The sequence below is a fragment of the Gallinula chloropus genome, assembly GCF_964237585.1.
Source record: "Gallinula chloropus genome assembly, chromosome: 3".
NCBI lineage: Eukaryota > Metazoa > Chordata > Aves > Gruiformes > Rallidae > Gallinula > Gallinula chloropus.
The window spans coordinates 59305684-59326637 of NC_140087.1; the positions used below are offsets into that span (position 1 = coordinate 59305684).

The window sequence follows — 20954 nt, forward strand, 5'->3', positions numbered from 1 at the left end:
CAGATATTTTTAAGTCCTTGTCTGCCAAGGCACCCACACAGTTTTCTGCATTTTCCCCAGAGTGGTATGAGTCTTTTATTACAGAAAAGCTACAGAAACTACTTGGACCAGTATAAAGATCTGTATGACAACTTCAGGAGATAACTGGTCCAGAAGATCACTTTTTCACTAGGACTATGATGTGTCTGTGCACGCAGAAAGGTAGCTATATATTTGCACAACTTGTAATTTTTATTTGGAAGAGCAGTGAATAATTTAACTCTGAATCAGGTTTATATTTCCAGAGAGAGATAACTGACAAATTTGTTTTTCCTACCAAGTTAAGTGAAATAAAATTCTCCGCAGTTTTCTGCAGCTTACTTGTCTTAAGACCACTTTAATAAGAGGTGCAAAGATGAGGAATTCTGTTCCATATCTCTAATACATAATTCTCTAAAAAAAAAAAAAAAAAAAAGTAAAATTATGATTCCACACTTCTCCTTCACCTCCCAATGATAGCACACACACAAATTATCTCTTTTGTAAAGGACATGAGTCATTGAAGGAATATGATTAAGGAAATTAAAACATACAACATCAATGTTGAAGATTAAAAAAGTTCCCCCCCCCCATGATATTTTCTAATGTGCCCCCAGAAGGTAGACCTGGTGGCATGGAAATGGAGCGGGAAGTTCTACCCAAGTTCTCTTTTCCTGCAAGTGCAAGGGTCCTCTGGCCTTTAACGCTCTCAGTTATGTACCTTTGACTTCCTTTGCTACTTTCTCATTCCCCTTCCATAATGTCCCACTTTTTCCATTCACAGTTAAGAACAGTGCAGTGCTTGATCTCACACTTATTACTGGAGACAAAAGTATTAAGCTCTTTCTTTCTTTACTTGCTTGTAGAACGATAATGCAGATGTTTTGAGGTGGGTGCAGATAAGTCATCAACTGCAGTCAGCAGTCCTCAACTCACAGCCCTCTCATATGGCATATCAGCACTTCCAACATGAGCTAAAGTGTACATTTTTCCCTTCTACAGACATTTCTTCAGGTTTTCAGGAAGAACACATGCTGTCACACATTACTCATTCGCTCACAGCTGATGCTGCATGAGGACCATCATGTTGACAACACTCTTTCTTGAACAGCTCATGAGATTGTCCAACATTTCACAGTTCAGTTTTACTTTAGTCCCCTTAAGCCAGTTAATTAAAAAAATAACAACAAAAAAGTATTATTCTCCACCAGCCTTTCACAAAACATTTGGAACACAGGTCCACAGCAAGCAGTAAGTCTCTTTGCACATTTCCTACTGCTGAATCAGGCCATAAAATGAGTGTGCAATGTCCAGTGCACAGTGTCTTAAACATTGAAAGTGATCATCTCAGTGGCTCATCCACATTCTTGATAAACCATGTAAAAGAACTGCTTATTATTTGCTTTAAAATACAGCAGTGGAATCCACCATATTGAGTGATCAATACAGATCTCGGCCATAAACCCCCCCCCCCCCAAACAATCGAATAACAAACACTCCCACCACCCCAAAAAATGCCCAACCCCCCCAAAAAACCCTCCCATCAATCCTCATGCAAGACTAAAAGTGTCTAAAAACATCAGTCAAAACTCTGAAAGGAATATCATTTATGCTGTTAGGAATTTTAATTTATGCTGTTAGGAATTCATGTATAACTTCAATGAATGTAAACTGGCCCTTCTGGAAGAGATCTATATTTACCTGTACAAATAATCATACATACTTAAAGTCAGTTTAAAAAAACAAAATGGGGGGACAGACATAAACTGTAGATTTAAATTAAAATCTAATGCAATGCTAGAATTAAGAGCAACAAAAATATATAACTACACTGGACAAAACTTTCTGAAGGCTTTCAATTAGGCACAACATACTTTCATTATACAACCTCGGTGCTTTGTCTGTAGATGATCCATGAGATGATTTTACGATAGCACATGAATGTTCTGCAATGCTATAGTTGCTACTAATCTCTGCTATTTGTGAACTGCTTTATGGTTTATCTGATGCGAGTTAGTTCATGTCTGTGACCCTACTACTACACCATTACATTATAAAGAACATCACCCTTGTTTTCAGGCAATCTCATTTTAAAGGGTTGGTCTGACACATAAAATGTTCTACCCCTTAATCCCTAATAATTAGTAGCTCTATTTGTTTATGCTAAAAAGTTGTGCACACAGGCTTTCTTTTTTTTTTTTTAAATGAAAAGTAAGGGAAGGAGAAAGATTAAAATACAAAAACACCCTGAAAAAATAACTTTGTGATAACCACAAGTTCTAGTAGTTACGACAGAAAATATTTTTGCAACAAGCCTGCGCATCTGTTGCTGTAAACACTCATATTATTATTAACACAGGTAATCTAGAAATACATCAGCGTGAGATTCACAGGGCACAACTCCACCCATTCTGTATGTGACCAACACAAGTGTTCCACTTGCCTAAGTTTCCAGTAACCCTATTATTTATTTGGCACACAAGTTTCAAAAAGAAACCAATCAGACTTTATACTTGCAGATACTAGTTTTGATACATAGTGAAGACAAAACAATGCCAACACTTACACACACTTCCCATATTTGACATTGTTATTACATGGAAGAGGCAGGTAATTATGCTGGTACTCTCATATATACCCTTTCCCAACTCCACACTCTCACTCCCTGTATCAGCTCCACCACCATTAAGAAGCATCTCAACATTAATACCATTCATGGGAATTTCACCACCCACTACTTAAAAAGTCTTCTGGTTTCTAAGTATTTTTCTTCCCCTAGCATTGCTTAGCTCTTGATGCTCCTGATACTGTTCTGAAGCTCAGGACTCTGAAAAACTTAGCCTTCAACCAGCAAGACATCATACTACTGCTAAAGAGATGAGCAACCTTAACACACCATAGACCGAATCCACAGAGGCTACGAGCAGCAGCCTGGGATACCTCACATAACTCGTTCAGCAGCAATCCCAGTCACCCCAGCCTCATTTTAATATCTGATGCCACCCTATTTTCATGTGACAGCGGGAGAAAGAAAGGGGCAGAGTATCTTTTCCTGTTATCTAACACCTACACTTGGAAGTTCACACAGCAACCAGAGAGACAGCTGCAAGAAACTGCTCTAAATTACACGGGCATTTACATTAACGCTAGCACATGAGTACCAGTACTCCTCTGTCAGAAGCATTTCATATTGTGCCAGAAGTGTTTGCATTATTAACGTTTATAACGTTTCAAAATGCTAATTTAAAAGTTACAAATTAATAACTTTGGCAAGCATAGAACTACATAGGCTAAAAATTTCAGTGCCTGGAGTCTCTTGTCCCTATCCTCCCCCATGCCCAAACTGATCCAGACACAATTTCCTGAGAAAACAATTTCTCATGCTTAGGAGGAACCAAATCTCTGAGGTCATCCTCTCCATCAAGGGCTCTGCCACCACTAACCTTATCCCACACCCTGCAGCTTCAAGAGGATGTCAGCCCAGCCACCCCATGGAGCAGCTCAATAGGGTCCAGCTTTGCAGGTTGAAGGCAAAGTCAGACACTGCCTGGGCCTCCATGGTGGCCAAGGCGGGACAGGAAAAACAAGAAAGTATCTCTCCCACTCCTGGAGGCCACACGGAGAAGGGTCCTGAACGGTATGCCTAACCTGAAACACTGGATGGCAGTGTGAAAAACTGCTGAGCTCTCACCAGTACCTCACACGAGCAGCAGGCAAGCTTCTGAATTGTACAGGGCTGTCCTACCTATGCACCCTGACAGTCAAACCTTCCAAGTTTCAAATTGGGCAATCACTTAATTACAAAATTGGGTAATTAGCAGATGCTTTTGACCTTAATCTCTTTTTAACTTCACTCTTCATCTGTTAAATGCAAGCACGATCTCACACCACAAAGGTTAATTAACGCTGGTCTGCTACTGAGGCAGTACATAAGTGCTGGAGCACAGTCGATACTGAAATTCATGTGTTTCTTCGGAAAGGAAGCCTGGAAGCCTCATCACAGAAACAACGTAGAAAATGGAGGCAACTCAAAATACTGAGCAACTGCTTTTTAGGCAGAATCATCTTTTCTAAGCTGGTGAATGATCAAGCATCCTAATAGCTATATGATTCAGGCAATTAAATACATGCTTGAAGGACTACTCCAATTCAGGCTTTTATGTTTATCTTTGACTTTCCACTCATAACAACTTAACCATATTTCATTACTGCATACATCTACAAAAGACAGCAGCATTAGCTGTCACTGATCAGCTCAACACCATGAGTGATAGTAATAACCATGTTCAGCCTCAGACCAAAGGACCAGGATCCAAAACATCACTGAGAAACAAGGGATCAAGTGGTCTGGTTTTCCTGGAGTATTTCCCAAACTCATTTACAGAGACAGGTAACCCTCCCGTTATCCGGCAGGCAAGGCAGTTGGTGTGAAGGCTTCTAAAAGGAAAAGTGGGGGCAGAGGGGAAAAGGAAGAAAAAAAAAAAAAAAAAGAAAGAAAAAGGGGAGAAAAAAAAAAAAAAGAGCATCTCAGTAATCTAATTCTACACCTCTTTCAGCCCCCTTCCTCCCCACAGGGCCACTTATTTTTTTACTGCTCTTGTCAAAGTAATTATGTCAATTTCTGCTCAGAGAAGTATCTGTACATTATGGGTATCTCTCTTTTTCCGAATTTAACCCCCAATTCACATAAGTTACCACTGCTTTTCTGTGTTATCTTTCCAAAATATATTTCCAACATTTTTCCAGTAAGGTGCAAATAAAATCCAGTTTTCAAAACAATCTTTACATTGCAACAGCACAAGGATATTTCGACATTCCCCATCACTGCAGCACATCTCTGCTGCAAAGCATTTGAATGCAGTAGTACTAACATACTTTTAATCTGAAACTTGCAGAGACCATCCAATATCTTCACTATTTATTGTTTATTCAGGCAACAAAAGTATCTGAGTTTTTGTTTGTGGTGTGCTTTTAGAAGTGCATTTTTGCCCCAGAGGAACACTTCTTCTACTCTTTAAGCTTGATATATTCTCATCAATTCTAGGGTATAATTTCAGCAGCAGAACAGTAAAGCACTGGTATCATTAAGTGAGATAACATCAGACAAAGAAACATACCCTCTTTCTTTTATGGATACAATTTATTTCATACCAAGCAATGTTTACTTGCAAAATTTTACTCATCTCAAATCCTGAAACAAATGAATAATCTCCAGTTTCTATTATCCAGCAATCAAGTTAGATATTATCTCTGTAAATAAAAGTGTTGGAAGATTTCTGAAATGTGTTGTACTGGCTGCTTCACCGTGCTGTTCTTTTTCCATTCCCCCAGGACTCATAACTACCTAATTTGTAACTTCAAAAATACCACAAACTAAGTTTCTTTGATCTCATTCTGTGCTACTCAAAGCCACTCTATCATAAATGCCACTGTGCAAAACTCCACCAAGTCAGGAAAAACAGAGTCCTGGCTTACTTTATTAATTTCCTTTCCCAAAGAACTATGTTTTCTCCATACTGCACATATATGAAACTGGGCTGTACAGGTCATGCCGCTGCCAGCAATAGCTTGTTTCACAGACAACAGGATGTTATCTTGTAGATTTAGTATTATGTTTACCCAACAAGAATAGTTGCCTATTGGAATGATGGACATGCATATAAAAATATCAGTATTAGGGTAATGCCACGTTCAGGAGATTCACGTCTTGATACTGATATCAAACACAGAGCCCAGTACATGCTGTCCTTATTCATCTTCATCTATCCTTTGTGCTTAATGGAAAGCTGCCCAAGCCTGTCCTTTGCAGCATCATTTCAGGCCCAAAGTGCAGACACTCCTGTTCATCAGCACTCCCCCAAATTCAGAGTCTAGAGACAGCAAGGTAGGATGTCACAGCCATCCGAATGCGATTTGGTTTTGAGGTGCTGGTACCCCCCTAGGCACATGGAGCTCCCTCTCCTCCACAGGGTAGGCCTCCCCTGTCGGCCATGCCAGGAAGAACGGGATGTGGCAGGTTCATGTGCTCAGCAGAAAAAGGATTACAGCACAGGAGTGGAGAGGCACCAGGTGTATGCAGAAGGGTGTCGGAAAGCTCTTATCTCACCAAGTCACAGGACACAGGGATTTCAGATAAAGGTAAAATCTGTTCGGAAAGGGACTTAGCAACTCACTGCCTTAGCTTAGTTTTCTGGTAGTTCAGGTATAGGAATTCCCTCCACTTATTCATAGCTCTATAAGGAAGGCCACTGCTTTATTACTTCTCATACCAGAGCCCATCCAGTAAAATGCCAACTTTCTCCCTGACAAGCTGACATGGTTGTGGAAAGCTATTAGCTTTTGGACAAAAAAATGCAAAGGACAAGAAATGACAATATACTCCCTCCCTTTTAAAAAATAACCTTTTTTAACAGACGAGCCTTCTGGAGGGAGTATTAATTCCAACATCCACTTTTCTCCTGTGACCACCCGCTGCAGCTGAGTACTGCCGTAGTGGGGACAGGGCGACCTGTTCTGCTTGCATGCCCATGACACTCTGTCCCAGCACACAGCATCTCCTGCAAAAGGTATCCCTTATGCCAGCTCTGCACTGAAAACTTGTGCAAAGTTTTTTTCTTTTCTTTGCAAAAAAACCCCAAACCAATCAAAACTGCTGTGGATTTGGTTCCACCTGTAGTAAGCATTAGCTGCTGTAGAGGTGCTCCTCTAGAACTAAGGCTGCAAGCAGTTGGGGAGGCATCTTGGTGGAGATAAACTAAAGCAGGATTTTAACTGCTGCCATTGAAGTGTCATCATGGATCTACCTTATTATTAGAGAGATTTAGTCTTGCATTCCCAAGAAATAACGGGCTTTAAAAAATATCAAATGCAAACCTTATGTCTGCTCTTGGCTACAAGATACAGGAGAAGTTTCATGACTGAAGGAAGATATCCTCTGCTGCAACAGTGAATGTAACGTTTTCAGTGCAGATCTTTTCTTTCTGCAAAGAAAAGAACTAAGACATCTCTGTACAGAGTAGTCATAGTGCACACACTGCTAAGCTATCTGCTTCATTTCAAGGATAAAGCACAAGCTGAATGACTCCCACACAGCCAACCTGTAAGGTAGTATCTGCAACTCCTCATTGCATATTAGTCACAATCTCCATTCCAGATACCACACAGGAACACATATTGAGAAATAAAGGGAATATTTGCATATTGTGTATCACAGAAAACATTTCAGACCAGACAGCAAGCGGAAATTTCTCTACTGGTGTAAGTCAACAGCCACCCCCAGAAAAGGTGAGCTGAGTATAAATGCAATCAAAAAAACCTGACTAGTCTTTAGTTAAGCTCCTTTTGTTTTATTACTTTAGTAATTAAACAGCCCCAGCGAAGCTTTGAAGTTGACACCTATAAACAAAGTGTGGGTGGAAAGCGTCGTTCACACCTTTCCTGCTGCTGTGGCTGCTGCTGTCTGACAGGAGACTGACTGCCAGGTCATCAATCCTGCCATTCTACAACATGTTGCACCTCAACAGCTGTAGAAATATTTAATGTTGACGTTTATTATTTTAGAGAAATACACTCTTTTAAACACTCCAGGCTGCAGATCTACCATCAAGTGTTGCCATTTTTTCCTCACTAGTTGGTAGTAAGCACACTACCAACTATAATTAATGCTCTACAAACCAGTGAGGTAACTGTGAAATTAAACTAATTTAATTCACGAAGAGAAAGAACTCTTGAACAGCACAGCAAACTGCTATATGTGTGACTACTCCTACATTTTAACAAAGCGATACTTAGGCTGCTTTCACAGAAATTCATACATAAAAATGAAGCCAGCTTCACTGATCGTTTCATTTGCTAATCCTGGCACTATTATGCCTAAAACGGAAAACTCCATGAGAAAGGGAGGAATTAGGTCTCATCTTTATTTAGGCTAAGGCACAAAGCAGGTTTCAGAACTGATTTACCTGCAAGCAAACACAAACCCATGGAAACCATGTACTGTGATGCTACAATTTCTCAGAGAAAAAGTAATCACTGAACAGAAGATTTTAGACAATGTAAGCAGGGTAAGACCTTCTAAAATTTCACCTTGAACATATTTTATGTATGAGCGCTACAGAAAATGGAAGTGTCATAATCTCTATCGATAAATCATACAAAACTATCATGGAATTTTCCTGCGTGGGAAAAACATCACCTTGTCACAGGCATACCTCTTCCTGCCTTCTCAAAGAAACCTTTAGGAAAACACATGCATTTCTTGCATGGAATTTTTGCCCAATTTTCTAAGCATAAAAAGGACCATATTTTTATCCAAGTTGATTAAATACATCACATTTTGTATCATACTTGGAGGTCTTTTCCAACTTTAATGATTCTGTAATCCTGTAAATGAACAGATCACTTCTAATCTGTTCTTTCCATGGATGGAGCCTCTGCTGTGGAAAAAATCTTCAGGTTTCTTGTCCCAGTATTTGCTACAAAGTAACAGTTGTTAGGTAAGGAAAACATACCCCCAGATAACATCCTGATTGTGGATGTGTCTGCCATTAGAAATGATCAAGTTCTACAAACACTTGATAGGAGAAACTAATTAAATCTGGCAGTGTTCCTTAGGAATAAGTGGCATTATTTTTGCCCATTTTCCTCCTCCTGCCCCAAAATCAAGCAATTAATTAACCAAGAACCGACACCAACTGAAGCCTCCTCAGAAATTGAAATCTTTATGTACTAAAGCATACAAGTGTGGGGGTTTAGCCCCAAACAGTGACTGAGCACCACATGCTGTTTGCTCACTGACAGAGGAGAAAGAGACAGCTTCCATGGGTTGGGATAAGAACAGTTTACTGACAAAAGCACCGTGAAGATAGAACAATAATGGCCAATTACACCCACACTATCACAGAGCACCTTACTGACTCGACTACTTACAGAATGCTGCATGGGAGGACCAACCTGACTCCCTAGCCATACTCAGACAGTCCTGGAGGCATCAGGAGTGCCCCTCCCCAACCAGTCCCTTTTATGGGGTAGTGATGTCAGGTGGTGTGGAAACAGCCCAGGTAACTCAGCTCACCTGGGCTGGCTGCTTGGGGAGGTTAGCTCTGGCCTGGCCAGAACCAGGACAACAAGTTTAGAAATACTTTTAAAAAGCAGGAATGTTTTGCTGCAAGCATACACAAGCACTGATGCCAGCAGGTAGCTGCTCCACTGCTGCTCAGCCTGCCACAGCTCCCTTGCAGTCGGTCCCATGTCAAAGTTCCTCTCTTCCGTACACAGGCTATCACTTCCAGCTTCCTGTAACACATCAGGAACAGCACTGCTAGGTAAAGCTTCCTAGCAAACCATGGAAAGAAGTCTGTAGCTTCATAATGATAAACTTCAAACTAACAAACTGGAAAAAAAATACTGGGAAAAGCTACATATTGTAGGTCTCCAGTGTTTGCAATTCAGTTCTCTTGCCTGTTTAAAATCCTGGGGATTACTATTTGTTTGATAGTGTGTGTGGGAAACAATCTATAGCCAAAAAATAACAGCTATTTTGAAAGCAGCTATCTTAAACCACAGAATTGTCCAGTTTATTGCTTTAATACTTATGTTTCAAGATCAATTAATTCCGCACACCTTATTAAGCATTACCTATACCAATTCAGCTGTTTATATGCATAAAACAACCATGCAGGAGTGTGCTATTTCACATAATACTGCCAGTCAAAATAACAGGATCCTTCATATGTGAAAAGGATCCCCTCCACCACAAGAGAATACATCAAATACGAACAAAACTATTTTATACACTTTTAGCATCATCTAAACTTTCCAACAACCTTATTTTACAAATTTTACTTTATTTTTAGCATTAGCAGGAAAGAATTACAACCTGGGGTACGGCCACATAAACTACCAGAGAGTGAGCCCAAGAGGAGTTAACAGCACCTCCGCTTCCGCGTACTACCTACTCAACTGCCCACTCTTACTCAAGAGTAAATGCCAGGCTGTTTAACCTACTAATCCACATTTACCAACCTACTGTGTCAACACGCTGTGCATTTCCACCTTCACTCAGTCCTCTGCAGCTCGTGTGCAAGCCCACACTCTAACTAGGTGTGACTGTCCTTTGCAACCTGCATAGCAAAAAGCCCTTGTACAAGGGTGCCACACAGAACGCAGCCTGTACACCTCTGAGAGCTGAGGGAAACCTCACGGCGTCAACCTGCAGGCGGAGAGGACCCTGCCCCAGCAGCATCGCTGCTCTGCTGTGGAGGGAGCAGGGGCCGGGAGCATGGCTCTGCCCCTGCCAGACTGCAACCCAACGAGCAGCACACAAAAATTCAAAGGACCAACTCACATCAGCTTTTTGTGGGTTGGAACACTCCCTTCAATGCATTTCACAGGTACAAGAAATCTGGCTGTGGGGATTCTCATGGTTTTAAAATGCTTCTGAAGAGCAGCGCAGGCCAGCAAGTGCAATACCCAACGAATTTATGCATTTTTAGAGCACATAAAGAACTAAAAAAGGTGCTGTGAGAGAAAACCAAAGGCTGAAGACATGGCACCTAAATTATGTGTTTTTACAACACATGGGAGCATCTTCTCATCATAAGTCAAACAACTGTGACCAATGACTGCCACATCTGGTCATTCCTTCTTCTTCCCTGCTCACCGGGTGGGTTCTGCATGCCCAGCAGTCTTCCTGTGTTCCTTTGTAAGCTCTGCTCTCGGAGTCGCTCTGTCTCACTGCAGCATGAGCAGGTTGAAGAACAACTTCAGTTTTGCATGCTGCAGAAGGGAAGTTTCCGCTCCTGCTTTCCTGATTAATTTACTTCTCTGTGTGCAGCAGGGGTGCGATGCAGGGTTTATAAAGGTACTTTCTTAGGTTTCTTAATCCGGGCATTACTCAAAAATTGAGAGCAAAGACTCAGTGCTGACAAAGTGCGTGCAGTCTAAACCTTTCTATCTGACCTTTAATGACAAGTTTGCTGTGCCAACCGTACCTTTGATATATTTCACTGATTTCAATACTTCGGTTACTTCGAGTGTGGCTGGCAGTTACTTCACCTTGCAACTACTTTCTGTGACTGCTAACAAAACACTAAGCCGTTGCCCTGCACAAATCATCATGATCTTCTCAACCCCCTTTTGATGACTAACGCATATTCCTAGAACTGTGAAAGATACAAAACCAAACAGGCAATGCAGAAGAAGCATTACCAAAAAATGTAACCACATTGTTCAAAGTTAACTATCAAGTTAAAGAAATGAGATTTTTCCACTGAGTCAGGGTGAGGATTCATTTTCTAAACAGCCTGAGATGGAAACACCTTTATGGACTGTTGAGATATTTCTAATTTGACATTGTATCTTCATGGCACTGCTGCTACAGTGCAATACTGCAGATATTCAGACACCTGTTATAGTGTAATAATACAGATATTCACCCAAGCATGTACCAGATATACTTGTCTTTGTTTCTCCATGGAGACACACATTGAAAGATTTTTAACATGCAAACGTTTACAGCACATCCACAGTCAGCAGTGTGCAGTCGAACACCACGTTAGCTCTGAGAAAGGGAATCCCTCGGCTCCACACAACACCATCGCACCAGCCCATCCTGCACACAGCCAAGTCAGACCAGTCACGTCCCTTCTCTTGGTTACCTGGAAAGGTAACCAAGCATCTGAAGAGGAAATGGGACTTGGACAATAAATTCAGTGTAATGAAGCCTGGACACAGCTAGAGTATCTAGCTTGCAGCTCATTTCCTTAAGCACAGGCTCAGCTAACTCATGAAGCAAGTAAATACCGCTCAGTTCAACTGTGCTTATAATTACTGAATATAACCACTCAATAAAGGCTTCATTTAACTCTGCCAAAGTAGTAGAAAGTGGCAGGTAAAACTACTCACCTGATAGAATTTAAAAACATGTATAAATTATTCTTCAAATTTTACTAGACTTACTGCTGCATAAGAGTTATTTTCACAAACTATAATGAGATGGGATTTCAGCTCTAGGTGTAAGGCAAGGATCCTAGCTCAAGATGGTGAACTGATGTGGACAATTAAATCAGTGAAAGAGTGGTGGCTGCAATCATCTCCTTCTATAAAGTACGGAATAATTAGCAAAGAAGCATATAAAAGGAGAGTCACGTCCCATTTCCAGACATTTAAGCTCCTCAATTACAAGCCTGAATGGCCATGTCTACAAAAATGCAACCCTTTGTATTTGTTTCTTGGTGACCACTGTTCCTCCCAGGAGGGACCAGTTTGCCCTTTTGTGAGAGATCAATATGAAACAGAGAAATTTCCCAAAATATAGCTTAAAACACCTGGACTACCACAACCTTTGGGAGGATTTCTGGAAATTAGGAAAGCAAGTTCAGAGAAACTATTCAGTTTCTTCTAGCCCAGAACTGGGAACAATGCTTTGCTCATACAGCTTTTAATTCTTTAAACCTCCTCATTAAGAGATCTTCCAGTAGCCAAAATGCTTCAATAAGTCTTGGGCCATTCAGCAAGCATGACTCTCATCCCCCAGCACAAATGCCTGCCCACCAAGTGCTGTATTCAGACCACTGGAAACACTCATGGTACGTCAAAAGCCTTCCCCTGCATTGCCAGTTGTAATCCTCCTGCTAGGTGAGCCAGCGAAGGTTTGAAAGGCAGGCTGGTGGGAATTCTCCCTTCCTTCATAAAAACGTGTCAAGGGACGGTAGGAATGCTTGCTCTGAGTCTGATACTTTTCGGATATGGGAATTAGAATGTGGATTGACTACTTGAAATTATTTGTTCTGAGCAACTTTCACGTAGTTTTAAAACTAGCTATGACAGCATTTGTAGTCAAATTGTATGTCAAATATACTGAAGCCTATAGCGAGTTACATTTTCATTAAATACTGAATATCACAACATTTTAGGTGAATCAACTAAGAGGATACAGTCTTTTTCAGACTTGTATCACTATTAATAACAAAGAGTTTTACATTTACCATTATTATTGGCACCGCCTAAAGTAAGGCTAGCTGAAAAGTTTTCAATGCAATTACAGCAAAAGTTTGTCTTGTTTTAAAAGGCTTCACTACATCAACACAAATGTTCTAGTTGTAGCAGTCCAACACTGTAAGAAAAACATTAGTTAGGAAGATGTAATCCCCTGAAATAGGATGATAATGGCTTTATTTAACTGGTTCCCATCCGGTACCTAACCATTTTAGGAAAATATTAAGCTGAAAGTGGGACACAATGTAAAATTTGTCTACTTTTGCCTACATAACACAGAGTAAAAAGAAAAAAAAAAAAGCCCTTGTAACATCTAAATATTTAAAGCAAAGTTCCCTATGTTAGATACTAATTCAAAGTGAGTACTAACTCTCCCCAAGCTCCTGGGCAGGGATCAAGGCAGCAGGAGCAGCACCATGGGTCGGCCACCATCACCTCATGCCAGCAAAGCAGTGGGCAAAGCCTCTGCCAGCCAAGGTACCCTCCCAAGACACACTGGCACCCTTTGGGTGAGTGGCACCAAGCCTTCCTCCTGAAGGGACATGTTACGACATAAGCCCTTGCCTTCGCTCTAATTATAAAATGCAGATGAAATGCAAGTAGAAAAAAAGTTGTCCCTACTGACATAAAACAAGCTTTTTTAAAAAAAATCCGATTAAGTTGCCCATCAGCACTTAACATATATATGACTTTCCATATGTTAAATGGGAGTGCTAGTTCTTCACTGCTGATTTAAGAATTTATTTTTATCTTTGGTAAGAAATTCGTAATTGAATATATGTACAATGATGCCTGTGCACAAAAGAAGCTGCAATTAAAGGTAGAAGTTCCTATATAGGATTATATTTTTTTTAAAAATTGTTATCCTCTAAAACCTTACCTGAAATACTCTATTGTTAGTACAAAACCTTAATCTCTTTCAAATAAAGCAAGAATGAGCATGTATGGCCAAAAAAAAAAAAAAAGTTCTTTCTACAGCTTCTTTCTATGTTTGACATAAATTCTTTCTAAGGGCTTTTTCCTACTTGTTACCACTGCAAAGTTGCTACAAGCCCTCAAGGCAATTTCACATGAACAAAGCACTTGTTAATTCTCCATCATACCAGTTTCTTATCACCGTAAATTTACCTGCCAGTCAACACACACTCAGAAAACTTCACATAAAGGTACATTAGGTTTAATGAAGCAGGCGGGAATCTAGTTTTAAATCACTGGAATACATTGCACTGCTAAAGTATCCAAAGCTACATTTTCTCTTAAGCAGAAATGTTGTTTTTAACTCTTAATCAGCAAAATCCTCACCCTCATATCAAGATTTTAGTAAAAATTATTTTCTAAGATGCAGAAAAAAAAATAAAGTCGAACATACAATGAGAAAGGAATGTATTTCTTGCACATTATTCTACCGGATTTCTAGACAAATCTCAAAGGTAAGTCCATCATATCACTCACACTTCTGAAATTCAAGATATGACTCAAGCTCGAGTCTGAGACACTGCTGCATTTTTGATGGACGACCACAGAAAGTCTTGCTAAAAGGCATTAAAGTCAATGGAAATGTCTAAACATAAGCCCTTACTCCTCAGTAACAAAGTTGCAAGTTAAAGCGGTTAAAACTGTCTTCAGAACAACGTTCAAAAGAACAGCAAACAGTTAAGCCTTAGCCTTGCTTTGCTACCATAAAAATCCTCGCAAGCCGACTGTACGAAGCGCTTGTAATTTTAAAATTTCTAATTCAAACTCCGTCTTTCCTGAGCATTGCAACATCTCGAATTCTAAACCAAATACTTTGAATTCTGGAGCAGATAAAGTACAGTGCCTTGCTCACTTTAAGAAGTTACAGTCTAGCAAGGTCATTTCTTTCTCCCATGAAATACACACAGAAATGTATGCATTAAATACCTGCCTGCATTTATTTATTATTTTTAAAAACAAACTTCCCTGTGGACCATCACATTTTAAACCAGAAGCTCAGTTTTTCTCCACAAGATGCTGTATTCATATCAAACCCACACGATGAATCAGCAAACAAAGAAGAGCTGCTCAGTGACGTTGGTTTCATTCGCAGTAACGTGCTTCTCCACCATATAGAGGAGTTAGGCATGTTATCTCCGATCTGACTTACTGTACCGGTGGGGGTTATTTGTTTGGTCGGTCCTTTTATGACCTAACTCTCCTACTTTTGGTTGGTAGAATAGAACGCTGCAGTTAGTCACTGGATACACACTCCAGAGAGGCTGGCTTGATAGCAGCTGTCTAAGGAAAGGAAGTCGGCATTGAAGTATTTCAATTTTACTACAACACTCGTAAAAATAAAGTGCAGGGGGGAGAAATTAAGTTCTGAGGGACAAATATCTGCTTTACACAGCCAAAACACAGGCAAATACCTGCTCTGTGCTCACAAGAAGTACAGCAGTGCTATATGTGTTGCGGCAGATAGTTACTAACTACCTACATTGAACGAGCCTTTGCTGCCTCCTGCCTGAGAGGCCAGCGGGCAGCCCACGCTTCCCGCAGGGGCTTCCTCGGATGTCTCCATTGTAAAGAGTCAAACGGAGATGTCAAAATGAAAGACTGGACTTGCAGAAGCAGCTCCTTCCCAAGAGCCTCACAGGGTGTACTTCCCCTCACAGTTAAGGGCCACGCTGGGATGCCTGGCGGGACACTTGCTGCCGAGGCGGCAGCAGGAGCACCCACACTGCAGGAGCCACCACGCCAGGAGTCTTCTGTCCAGAAAGTATTAACTTTGTCATTACTGTCCTGACATTTTCTCTGCTATCCACATAAATAAAAAAAAATTTCCTTAAGTTTTATCTTTTTAGTTTTCTCAAGGTTAGGATGCTGCCCCACAGCCAGCCACCTCAGTCTTGTGAGTAAGTGCACCTCACCGGCTGCTAATGAGGGCGCAGAGTTAACTTAAATCACACACATAAACATCTACCCCAGCATTTACTTTTTACGGTAAATGCCCCCTTTTCCCTCTCCGGGGATGAGAACTGCTGAAGGAAAAAGAGACAGAGGTCATCTCTAGAGAGCCCTCACATGCTGGAGGAGCACAGCACTATGCAGGGGTGCATGGCAGGCCCTTCCCGCACAGGGCAGGCTACAGTACTTTACCCGTGCAGAAGTTGACGAGTGCAGAGGGGTCGCAGGCTGCGGCCAGGCAGGGCAAGCTGTCTTCCATTCCTCTCCCCGACACTGCCAAGCGATGCTAAGCCAGCCCCGATGAGGCTCAGAGTGAGCCCCCGCGTCCCGGTGTGGCCGGCATGCCGTGGGTTCTGAGAAGACCCTCCCGGGCCACGAAGCACTGCTGGAGGCAACTGGTCCCCGCTGCCTCTCCCCGCAGCCCCGGCAAGAGCGAGAGGCTCGAGGGGGTGGGATAGGGACAAAACTCGGCGGCTGCCGCAGGGAGTGGCTAACCCTCAGACGTCAGCCATGCGCTCACACAGGCGCTTGCTAGGCGCAGGCAGCGCAGGAACGCTGCTACCCCTCAAACACCACAGCATTACGGCTTGCGTGCCTTTTCTTAAGGGAAGCGGAGCTCGCCGACCTGCTTCTACACAGGAAACTGGCTGCTCTTTACAGACAGAGAGGGGTCTTGCACCCCTCCCATCTGAAACCTCCGCGCAGGCAACCCACCACCCCTCTTTCCGATCGTGCTGCACCGCATGGTACCCTTATGGCCCGTTATAAATTTGTGACATTAGCAATGAAAAGCCAAGAGCAACCAATTTGCCCTCGGTCGCAGCATACAGAACCACCACAAAATGACTAATGAAAAGGATTTTTATACTCAGTCTAGTCAGATAACCCATCATTGTTCCACAGTGTGTCTGTCTGTCTGTCAGAAAAGCCAGAGATTTATTGCCGTTCAAAGCACAACGTGACACGAGAAGTTCACACAGGAGGGAGAGGAAGGGGGTGGTTGTTTGTTTGGTATTATATCTGAATATTTTTCACATGACACATTTTGAGACGAAAAGGCAATGACATCACTGGCAATATACTTGCATCCATTCTATTAAAATGAAGCAAATACCGTGGCTTAAAAGCAGCAGTTCTGCAAAGCTTTCGTCGTATCCAGCAGAAGGGAACTCGTATTACAAACGCATTACAATCTATTTAGCCTGATCGTGATTTTGTCTGTCTTGCAAGATGAAGCGCAGCCAGATGAGAACTAATGAATGCAACATGTGTTCATTCTTTTGGTAGCCGTGCCTGAAGCCAACTGGCAGAATGACTGCACCAAGATAAATGTCAAAACAAAACTATTTGTGAATATGTACCGCATGTATTTTGCCTCTTCACTCTATCATACTTAAAATACTTTATCATTTTCGAGCTTTGCAAGCATATTAAGTAACTCCAGATTAAAGTTTTGATTCCAGGTAACAGCAGGAGAGTAGAAAACAAACAAACAAAACCAAACGGCAGGGGGAAGTCCATGTTTGCATTCAAAAAACAAGGTGGCGGGGTGGCAGCAGCACTTTTTTCCACCCTCGCAAACAGTCGGTAAGAAGACTCACGACAGCACACGGACTTTAGATACGGACAACAGGTTTTATCTATTTTCCCCAGATTTTTCAGCCCATGTAATTTCAACAGTATCTTCCTTTTTCCAGCAGCTCCAGACACGCTGGAGCTAATCGACCTCTGCAGTGAGGCAGTCAGCTGAGCACAGCTCCGCAGTATGAAGCCAGCCAAGCAACTACCGTGATTAATAAAAGCAAGGGACTAAGGAACTGAATGGTGGAAGACGATGAAAGGCAAAAGGCAAGGACTCACAACTATGGAAAGGGCCCTATTGAAACCAAGGGTCTCAACATGCAGCTGTGGCCAAGAACCTGTGCTTCCAACTTGTCCCAACCACGATGTTGCATCACATCATTAGATTAAACAATCATCACTGCAAGATGAAACATGGAATCTTATCTTGGGTGGGTTGGACATAGGGAATTATTTAACGTGCACAGACATACATTTTGGTATCCCTTCAAACTCAACATCCTACCTAATACAACTAGGAAGCTGTGAAAGAATGTGTGGGAAAAACCCTCCACGAGGCCAAACAGACATTGTGTGTGCTGGTAAAGACCTGCACAGAGAGCTGAAAGAGGCTTCATTTGCAATTTTAAGTGGCCATTAGTGCTCCAAAGGACTACAGATTACATATAACTGGTAAGAAGAATCGAATGTAGTATCAGACTAACACCTTTTTTTCCCCAAACATCTAATTTCTAAAGTAAACCACTTTGTATTAAAAAAAAAAAAAAAGGAAAAATAGGATCTCCTACTGCACTGCAAGGATATGAAACACTGCTATTTCCAAGTATCTACGACCCTAACTTTCAGCTCTAAAAAGATTTCCTCAGCAGTGGAGAAAAGAGAAAACAAAAAAAGTTGTATTAGGGTAGCATTTCAAAGAGAGCTTAATGCCTGCTCAACGCAGAGCACAGAGGCGAGGCTGGAGGCTGAAAGAACCAAAGCAAATATTAAAGCACCTTCAGAACAAACGTCTGAACATTAATGTCTGGAATAAGATTTCAGATGGTCCATTGTACACAGCTCACCCTGAAAATGGCAGTCTCAATCCACCCATTACCTGTTCCCTGCTGGGCTGAGGACTTACATCAAAATTCCTTGATTCATCTTTAAATCTCTCACCAAAGCCTTAACTCCTCATTAGGATCGTTCCCTATTCCTGCTCTGGCTCATACTTGTCCTTCTAAACAATCTTGCTATCTTCAAACAGCTATCTACCTCTAACCCTTTCAGGCCTAAGCATCAACTCAGGCTCCTTTTCCCTGCTGTTATTTAACATTAATGGTGAGGGGTCAGGAGGTGCTGCTCCTAAGTATTTTAGGCAGGCACAAATGGTGAAACATGTACAGCACAGACCAAAATAAAACACATATGACATAGTAAAGTAACCTTTGCCTAGAAAAAACCCAACCTCTCAGAACACTAGTGGTGCCAAGTGCAGTGTCACATCACAAAAAAAAACCCAAACCAAACAAAAAACCCTCTTAAATCTAAAATAATAAAACAAGATCAGGAATACAGCCACGTACGTTGTAACACAGAATTTTGTGTGTGTGTTTTCCCCCAGCGTACAGATTACACCCATGTGGTGAGAACAGCGGATGTCTGAAAGACCACAGCAGCAGCCAGATTATGAACCTACAAAACGAGACATTTTAGACGCTTCAGGTTTGCAGACACCAAAAAGCCTTCCAGCCTAAATTGTCTTCAGAGGTGGGAGCAAATGGTTCCTCCATCTTTTGAAGAGAGCCATAGGAAGGCACTTCCATGTGAAGAGGAGGATGAAGTGAGTCCGTCACCCCTGTGCCATACCCCGACCGCCTTTCAGTGACTCAGACCCATCTAAGGAAACTGGGGGTGTCCCAACCAAAGCCACCGCATCCCCAGCTGCAAAGACTGCTGAAATACACCACCTCCCCCCCAAAACATCTTTAAGAATTAAAAACCAAAAAAGAAAGATTATTTATTGAGTTCCATTGGCAAGGGATCCTGCCACCAAGAAGCTACCTGCAGTTACATGGAATTTGGAAAAAGGCTAAGCTTGTTTTCATGGAACAAGGGTCTCTTCATCTCCTTCAAGTTTAGGAGATTGTAGATCCAAGATCAGTTATATGAGGCAATCACCTTATCTTTCCTTCAAAGAAGTACTGGAAAAAAAGGGATAACTGCACTGAGAGAAGTTGAATAACTTGCTTTTGAGCTGCAAGAGGGCAGCACCACTTAATTCTGTTTCTTTATACATACGAAAGTAATCTTATTTCCACTGGCAAACAATCCTTCAATTATTTTTCTTTCTTCTTTCTGAAAAAAACCTGCAGCAATGTTTCAGTTGGCATTTAACCTCATGGCCAAACAGTGTCACCTTTCAGCAGCTGCATTCATCTCTGCTCCAGTGTTACCTTTACCCCATGGAAAAGAGAGAATAACAATGATTTCTTTAATAACTACACAGTTCCTAAAGACTCGAAGCCCTTTATTCCTTTTTCCTTGAGGGGCTGGGGGGGAAGAAATTAATTCTGAAACAAGCAGACTGTTTTTAAGGCCATGTTTTATCTGCAGTCACCTAACTAGCACAACAGATCAAAACCATCTCATCAGATGAGACAAAAATAATTAGGTAGAGTTTCAGTTAAGGACATTCATGACAACAGGCCCAATCCAGCAGGACTTGCAAGGTGTATAGAGGTTACCAAGTTACAGAGGACAAGGACAGCCCCACAGGACCCAGTGCTCCCATTAACACCTGTGGGATGTGGCAGCCTCTGCTCACTCCTCTTCACTGCAGGTGCTGGCACTGTAATAAACCCTATTAAAATCCCGCTCTCTGAAGCATTAATACCAAGAGTGACGGAAGGCACAACCTTTGGCTATGATTAAGGTCACTTACAGTTGGCATACGGCAGTGCTAGTGCTAAAATAAGCATCCTTCTGCCCTTCTCCTGCATCCTTCCCATCCCTCTCCTGCTCCTGCCAGCAGCACAACTGCTTGCAGGGCTGCACAGGGAAGCACAGCAGGAGGCTGAACAGGATGAAAACTAACCCATTTTCAGAACTAAACCAGGAAAACCCACCAGGCTAGTCGTACAGTTTATGGCACAACAGTGTTCCAGCAGCAAGGAGGTGGCAGCACCCTCTGAAAGAGTAGCAGGAATCGTGCCTGACAACAGCAGCTCTGCTGGTGGCTGACTTAAGGTGATTGTGAAACTTAAGCTATGCTTGTAAATCACCTTTCATTGCCAGAAAACCGAGCAAAACAAGAACTGCCACAGAAGAGAGAGAAGTCCCCAAGTGAGCAGTGCCAAGGCAGTACATGGCAGAGAGCACGCAACGGGGCTAGAGGCCGTTCCCACATTCCCCCCTCCCAGACTTTACACTGAGCTCCTTCATCCTACAGGCGT

The 20954-nt window shown here is 41.9% G+C and overlaps 1 protein-coding gene across 1 annotated transcript in view; it reads right to left on the bottom strand.

Moving 5' to 3' along the window:
- The window catches only part of EML4 (EMAP like 4), a gene marked incomplete at both ends in the record, with an annotated part of 89813 nt that extends 73615 nt beyond the window's left edge, over window positions 1-16198 (bottom strand). Inside the window, one exon of the mRNA XM_084262526.1 lies at window positions 16132-16198. Coding sequence (XP_084118652.1) covers window positions 16132-16198 — 67 coding nt within the window. The remainder of the gene's footprint in view (window positions 1-16131) is intronic.
- Window positions 16199-20954: the final 4756 nt, after the last annotated feature.